This window comes from Egretta garzetta, unplaced genomic scaffold (genome assembly GCF_000687185.1).
Source record: "Egretta garzetta isolate BGI_Z169 unplaced genomic scaffold, ASM68718v1 scaffold299, whole genome shotgun sequence".
Lineage (NCBI taxonomy): Eukaryota > Metazoa > Chordata > Aves > Pelecaniformes > Ardeidae > Egretta > Egretta garzetta.
The window spans coordinates 2,126,509-2,133,406 of record NW_009260696.1 but is presented as its reverse complement, the minus strand read 5'-3'; the positions used below and the strand labels follow the sequence as shown (position 1 = coordinate 2,133,406).

The 6,898-nt window shown below is 47.4% G+C and overlaps 2 protein-coding genes across 2 annotated transcripts in view; one reads left to right on the top strand and one right to left on the bottom strand.

Moving 5' to 3' along the window:
* The window catches only part of PTCD1 (pentatricopeptide repeat domain 1), a 5,582-nt gene extending 1,253 nt beyond the window's left edge, over window positions 1-4,329 (top strand). The window contains exons 2-9 of the mRNA XM_009645943.2: window positions 5-217; window positions 432-572; window positions 778-996; window positions 1,618-1,719; window positions 2,087-2,833; window positions 3,079-3,195; window positions 3,544-3,726; window positions 3,941-4,329. Of these exons, the coding sequence (XP_009644238.2) occupies window positions 5-217; window positions 432-572; window positions 778-996; window positions 1,618-1,719; window positions 2,087-2,833; window positions 3,079-3,195; window positions 3,544-3,726; window positions 3,941-4,120 (1,902 nt within the window). The 3' untranslated portion in view covers window positions 4,121-4,329. The remainder of the gene's footprint in view (window positions 1-4; window positions 218-431; window positions 573-777; window positions 997-1,617; window positions 1,720-2,086; window positions 2,834-3,078; window positions 3,196-3,543; window positions 3,727-3,940) is intronic.
* Window positions 4,330-4,751: 422 nt separating this feature from the next.
* Window positions 4,752-6,793, bottom strand: BUD31 (BUD31 homolog). Its single transcript, XM_009645914.2, has 4 exons — window positions 6,460-6,793; window positions 5,758-5,880; window positions 5,349-5,515; window positions 4,752-5,022 (listed from the first exon to the last, which is right to left on the bottom strand). Exons 1-4 carry the CDS (start codon window positions 6,788-6,790, stop codon window positions 4,972-4,974), a joined length of 672 nt encoding a protein of 223 aa, XP_009644209.2. The 5' UTR covers window positions 6,791-6,793; the 3' UTR covers window positions 4,752-4,971.
* Window positions 6,794-6,898: the final 105 nt, after the last annotated feature.

Genomic DNA, 6,898 nt, shown 5'->3' with positions numbered 1-6,898 from the left:
GGAGGAGGAGGAGGATGATGAGGATGATGTGGAGTTCGGGACGCTGTCTGATAAATTTTCTTCTAGAAAACATTATCACAAAACCACATCACACTATCAGAATTTAAAGCTTCAAGAAGAAGGAGAGGAAGAAGCAGAAATAAAACCTCGGCGTGGTCCTAAGAACACCCCGTACTGGTACTTCTTAAAATGCAAGGCCCTCATCAAAGAAGACAAGGTTTGCTCCCAGCTCTTCGCTTGTTTGGGTTTTAATAGCATTGCAACTCTCTCCTGTTGCTTAGAATCTTTGCAGAAAGAAGTAAAATAAGAATTTGTGAGGAATCCTGCACTGTGCAGGACTTTTACGGCAACCTGATCACAGCTGCATACGTTAACGTCCATCGTAACTGATTCTGTTGCTGCCTCATGGTGGATTTTCCTCTTTCCCGTAGCTCGCGGAGGCTCTGGAGCTGTTTGAGGTGCAGATGCTGAAGGAAGAGCGCGTGCAGCCGGAAGAAAGCAATTACACTGTTCTAATTGGGGGCTGCGGCAGGGTTGGCTACGTGAAAAAGGCTTTCAGGCTCTACAATGATGTAAGTTTACGTTCTCTCCTCTCAAAATTCATTGGGTTTTCTAAGCTAAAACTGTTGCAAGCGGTCGGTTACGTTACTTTGTCTCCAAAACGCCTTTGAGTTGGTGTTTGCATTTTATTAGCCTGAAACTTTTTATAAACAAGTTATGAAATTCTAGACGTCCTTTCCTAAAAAGCCGGTTTTGATTCTTCTTCTCTTCCCACAGATGAAAAAACGAGGCTTAACTCCCACCGTGGCTACTTACACAGCCCTGTTCAACGCCTGTGCCGAATCGCCATGGAAGGACTCGGGCCTGCAGAGCGCTCTCCAGTTACGGCAGCAGCTAAAGAGCAAAAATGAAGAGTTGAACCTCATCACTTACCACGCGCTGATGAAGGCCTGCGCCCTGTGCTCAGATCTCAGGATGTGCTTTGATGTGCTGAAGGTAAATAAGTGACTTTTCTTGTATTAAGCATAGACCGCTCTGGTTAAACCTCCTGGAAGTTGCCATATTGCACAGACTTCTTTATTTCATTTCCAGCAGGGATAATTGCAGACCACGTGTTTATATTTCATTGATCCTTGGTCGCGTACGATGAAATTGCCTTGGTACCTACCAAACATTAAGTTTAAGTACACAAAAAGAGGCAGCTATAGCCTTAAACAGAGGTTGGCTTTAAAACTCTGGTCGGCTGAGTTTTGTGGGGATCACAGCTACCGTGTCTGTCTCCATCTCTCATTTTGAAGACCCCTATGCTGACATCTCGTTCCTTTTAAAGCTCTTAGAGCAGCTTTTCTCAGAAGGGCCAGTCTGGGAGTAGCTCCCAGGATTGCTGTTCCTGCCCTCAAATTCCCCTGTAGCTCCCATCAGGGAGAAGCCAGGATCTCTGCAGGCGTTTCAGGGCTCTTTTTCTCTTGGAGCGATCATTCTGCTCGCGGCACTGGGAGTTTGCCCTGTGCTTTGTTGCTGCTGTATGCCCAGAAGACAACAGTGGTATTTGAGCTTCACAGCCAGCTGGGACAGACTGGTTAACTGGGAAGTTTCACACTCTCTCTGCTCTTTTAGGAAATTGTGCACAAAGGCCATGTTCTCACAGCTGAGACCTTCAGCTTCCTTCTCATGAGCTGCATAAAGGACAAGGAAAATGGTTTCCGATACACCTTACAGGTTTGTTTTCATGTTCTAAAAGTGCTTCTACATTGTAACTCACCGCTTGAATGCACAGAAGGCAGCAGGTTGCCCAAAGCTGAGGAAATAGGAGGAGTTCAGCTCCTCCTAGCAGAAGTTCTGTACACCAGACCTCCATGAGGAGGTCTCGTACACTGGTAAACCACCCTGGGCTCTCGCAGGACTGGACTAGCTCAAGGTGGTTGTTCACTGTCTGGTGACATCTCGCCTCCTCATGCTGTAACCTTGCTCCTTTTCTGCAAGTAGATACCGTGACAGTGGGCACGGCAGACAGGCTTACAATCTGCTAGAAATTCTTGTGTTATTTAATATCACGTACATCTGGTGTTCATCTTCCCCTTTTCAGGTTTGGAAACAAATGACTAAACTTGGAATAAAAGGCAATAGCCACACTTACAATTTGATGCTGCGTGCTGCAAGAGACTGTGGAATAGGTGACCCCATTGTGGCTTCTGAACTCCTGCTCAGACCCACCCATGAGAACTCATCTCAGCCAAGGCTTGCACCCGGGAGGCAGAAGAAAAAGGTGAAAAATCAGAAGAAGGGATCAGAGAGTGCAGCTGCTGTCCAGCTGGATGTGGAAGCTATGGAAAAGGAATTATTTTGGGAGAGTTTGGTACAGCCTGAAGAACTGATCCAGCAACAAAATAAAGATGTGAATCGGACTGAAACAGAACCGGCTGCTCTCGACAGCCCCAGCACAGCTCACAGCAGGACTGAAGCGTTGATGCAGAGAGGCCCGAACAAGATGGAGCAGGAACAAGCATGCCTAAGCCAGAAGCTGCATTTCTGCAACCTGCTGGATTCCAGAATGCCTGACGCAGCCGTGGTTTCCTTGGGAACGGTGGCCACACCGTCCGATAGACTGGCTTTGATGGGGGATGTAAAAGGCTTTTTGAGTAAAATGAAAGAGGACAATGCAGAACCCAACATTAAAACGTTTACGTTACTGGCTGAGCTGGTGGAACCCCAAAGCCCCTCGGAGTCCTCTTTGCTGGCACTCCTAGATGAGCATAAAGTGAAAGTAGATGTGGCTTTCTTTAACACTTTAATAAGGAAGAAAAGTAAACGGGGAGACCTGGAAGGAGCAAAGGTGAGGAAAAACTCAGAACCAGCCCTGTCACCACCTCCTTGTCTCAGGCCTCCGGTGGTACTGGTGTTTCACTGCGAGACCCGTTTCTGTATCCACAGTAGAAACTGGGAATCTTGCACTGTTTCCCCAAACCAGTGGTCAGGTTAATTTCTAAGTAGTTACAGATTCTGTTCTAGCACCCTCATCTCTCTGGAAAGCTGCTGTGAGACTCTTTGGAAACCGATGTCAATGCTTGTATCTTGCAGAGCGTGCTGCCAGTTCTAGTGAAGAGGGGACTATCACCTGACCTCCAGACATTTTGTAGCTTGGCAATTGCTTGCCACCGAGAGAAGGACGGACTGCAGTTGCTCTCAGATTTGAAGGTAATAAACTCTGCTGCTTGGGGTTCAAGCTGCAGGAAGAGGCAAACCGAAGCGTTAATGCTTCTGAAAAGACCTGCTGACGTTTCTGGGATGAGTGGTTGTGTTCCCATTCCAAAACCATGCAACTCTAGAGTAGGTGCCAGCTCAGGTGGCCTGTCCTGTACCTGTGCTGGGGTAGGAGAGGGCTATGGGGAAGGGGTGTGCTGGCACTGCAGAAGCTGCTATACGGGTTCTGGAGCGAGAGCCTTGCTCCTTGTGTAAGAAATGCCTGTATGCCTTTTCCCTTCTACAAGTCCTGCGCTAGTCGGCAGATAAACGAGTTTTAACTGTAGCATTTGTTGTTTCCAGAGATCTGGAGTAACTCCCAACAAGTACATCTACAGCACCCTCATTGATGCCGCTGTGAGGCAGCTGGATTACAGTTACCTCACTGAGATCCTGCGAGACATGAGGAATAACCAGGTGCCTCCCAATGAGGTTATTATACGCCAGCTGGAGTTCGCAGCACGGTACCCTCCAAAATTTGACAGGGTAAGTAGCCCCGACTGCTCAGAGCGTGAAGGCATCACAAAGGACAGCAGCAAGGAGGGGAAATGTCGATGTCTGCCCAAGCCTTTTTTCTTTTGTCTGACCTGGCTGACAGTTACTTGATAGTTGTTTCTTTAGTAGCAGCTTGGTAGCTGTTGCATGCTGGTATTGAAGCGAGCTCTAACGGAAACTTGTTTTGTTGGATTTCTGTTTGCAGTATAAGTCAAAGAACACCTACTTGGAGAAAATTGATGGTTTTCGCGGCTACTATTATCGGTGGTTAAAAGTAATGGCAGGAGAGGAGACCCCTCACCCCTGGGAAAAATACAGAACAGCAAAACGTGCAGTAGATGACGATAAGGAAGAAGCTGTGCAGGAGCAGCCAGGGCAGAAGTAGCAGTGAGCAGGACACTGAAGTTCTGCATCTTCCTCCTGCTGGAAGAACATGGAACTCGCTCCCTTAAACCATCTTGTAGTAAAGCTGCTTCCTATTTTCATGAACCCCAGTTCTTGTGATAACTACATAATAAAATATTTGTCCTTTGTTTTAAGGAGAAGCAAATACATTTTCAAAGAATTTCCTTAAACTGCGGAGTATTAGATAGGCTGTAATTTAACAAACCCTGTGCTAAACCAGGGAGAAGCAAAATCAGATTTAACAGTGGTTTAGTTCAATGCTCATTTCGTCTTGTTCCTGTGTTCTGTGTGTTATCCATGTGAGCTGTAAGCCTTTAGATCTATGCACTAATTCCAGGTTACAAACCTTAGCAGACACTTCCAGCACAATTTAGCTTCCTTCTACACAAGATCAGGGGAGAGGTTAAATCAGGACTGGAGTATTGAGAAGTGTATTATTTTCTTTCCACACAGCCTTTTAAATTCAGTTAGTTGAGAAAAAGGGCTAGGAGCAGGTTAAAAACAATCCACATTTAGAATACCTCACGGCAAATAGAGCAACCTTAAAACAAAACCAAACATATCCAACAGGAAAAGGGGCATAAAAATGTTTCGCCAGAAGGTTGCACCACTCTCTCAAGAAGGCAGACCTTTATTTTAAAATAAATGGCTACACAAAAACCTACTCCAAAACAACCACCATCATATACATGAGCCACGTGAATATGCTGCTGGTTTAATTGCTATCCAGAAATACCCAATCACACAGGAGGTGGCTATAATTGCACTCATAGTCCATTGCGTAGGATGGTATCCCTCAGAGTTCAAAAAGTAGTCTTACGGCTAAAGGCTTCACCCAGAACAGCCTCTGCATCCGCAGTGAGTGCATTCAATGATTCTCCCCTGGAAAAGAAACACGAGGGTATTTCAACCAAGCTATGGTGAGCAGACCGACTGGGGGCTCGGGCCTCAGGGCAGAGAATGGGTCTGTGTGGGAGGGGTTTCTACCCTCTGGTTTTCTGTTGCTTCCCATACTTTACTGATCTGAAACGACCACACGCCAAAGCTGACAGTAACTTTAGAACCAACTGGCTACCAACTCTACCAGCAAAGACAGAAAATGACCCGAAAGAACAGCACTAGCTCCTCTGCTGTCCCTGACCCGGGAGGAGTTAGACCGGGTACTGCAAGGGTCCAGGCAAGTACAGGAACAAGCTGAAAACCCTTACCACTTCCAGTTTGCTCTTGGGAACCCTGCAGATGCAGTTGGTTCCAAAATTGGTGTCCCGCGTCTGGATACACCGCAGGCAGCAGAGGTTCTCGTAACCCTGTTTCTTCCACTTGGCAATCAGGTTTTTGTCAGCGTATCCTTCCTTGATGCAGTATTCGTAGAGCTCTGCAGAGCAGCAAACACCATTACAAGTGGCTCCCAGGAAGTGTTAGAAGACTCACTATCGGGAATTACTAGCTGTAGTAACTAGTTAAAGCCAGGCAGCTGCCAGCCTTCCCTCCATCCTCCCTCCCCAGAAACTGGAATCCTTCCCACCAACGCCCCAGTTCAGGCACATCCACAGACAGGCAGACCTCTCACTCCATTCTGTTTTCCCCCACCCAGGGTAAAGCATTTGTGTTCCTCACCTCTGCTGATAGCTTTTCTTTTATAGAAGAGATCAAAGATGTAACGTGTTTTCTGGTGATGAATTCTGAAGATAGGCCAAAGGGATTCCACCTTCCTCTTCCCTTCATGAGGCTCAGTCTCCGCTGTGGGGGAACACAAACACCAGGTTTCAGCTGACCCTTTCAGGCAGCCAACTTATTTCCTTAGTCACTCTGCAATACGCTGTTCCAAGAATGTTCTTAACTTTAATACATTAGAGTCCTAAGACCAAGCTTAACTGGAGAAGATTCGAATGAAAGGGACCTGACCCAGAACATCTCCTTCTAGGAAATGAAAATACAAAAAGACAACGGGGATGACGTGACCAGCACTGGCATGCAGGTGACTTCATGGCTGCCCTGGCTTGTTGGACCAGAGCAACGGCATGGACAAGAACTACCAGTCCTTCCATGCACACCAGCAAGCTTCAGAGGGGGTTTGACTGTAGCGTGCCCCAAAACAACTGTACGCTGAACCTCTGTGCTCTGTAACCGGGGCATGCCCGGAGAAAAGCAGCCAGCACTGGCCCAGTCTCCGTTTGCAGCATCCCTGAAAAAAAAAAAAAAAAAAAAAAAAAAATAGTAAATCTATACAGGCAGGGGAAGCTGTGCTTCCTGAAGCAGCTAAGGATGAGCTCTCGTTTCAGGGACACATCCCTGAGAACAGCCAGCTCTGCTGCTCACCTTCTCTCATCTTCTGATCCAGCTCGTCCAGCGTTGGCTCAATCAGCTCCCAGCCATCTGGGGGAGGCTTCCTGCTCCTCTTCACTTTGGGCATTGCCTCGGAAACCAGGAAGGCGAAAGGCGAAGGGAATGAGGGTTTGCCTGCACTCAAACGTGCGGGTGCTTCAAAGCGCTGAGAACCACTGGAAAAAAAAAACGGAAGGAAAACAGTTGCTATAGACATTTCTCCTAGGATTTCTGTGCCCCTTCGCCATTTTCCGCTTCGATGATAAAAATGAGCTTTATGGAACTCGTGAAAGAGGCAGAATCCCGCCCCACCACAACAGATCATTTTTTCTCCTCAGCGAAGTGAGACAACAGCCGCCCCTCCCCCATCCCAGGCTTCCCCGAAGCAACAGCTTCTCTCGGCTCCGACCGAAAACCCGGGCTAGGCGGCCCG

Bases quoted from the DNA above. Each gene is read 5' to 3' on its own strand.
- BUD31 (XM_009645914.2), bottom strand. From the start codon at position 6,790: ATGATCTGTTGTGGTGGGGCGGGATTCTGCCTCTTTCACGAGTTCCAT. The intron at 5,881-6,459 runs GTGAGCAGCAGA...GTTCCCCCACAG, and splicing joins GGATCAGAAGATGAGAGAAG to CGGAGACTGAGCCTCATGAA. The intron at 5,516-5,757 runs GTGAGGAACACA...GCTGCTCTGCAG, and splicing joins AAGAAAAGCTATCAGCAGAG to AGCTCTACGAATACTGCATC.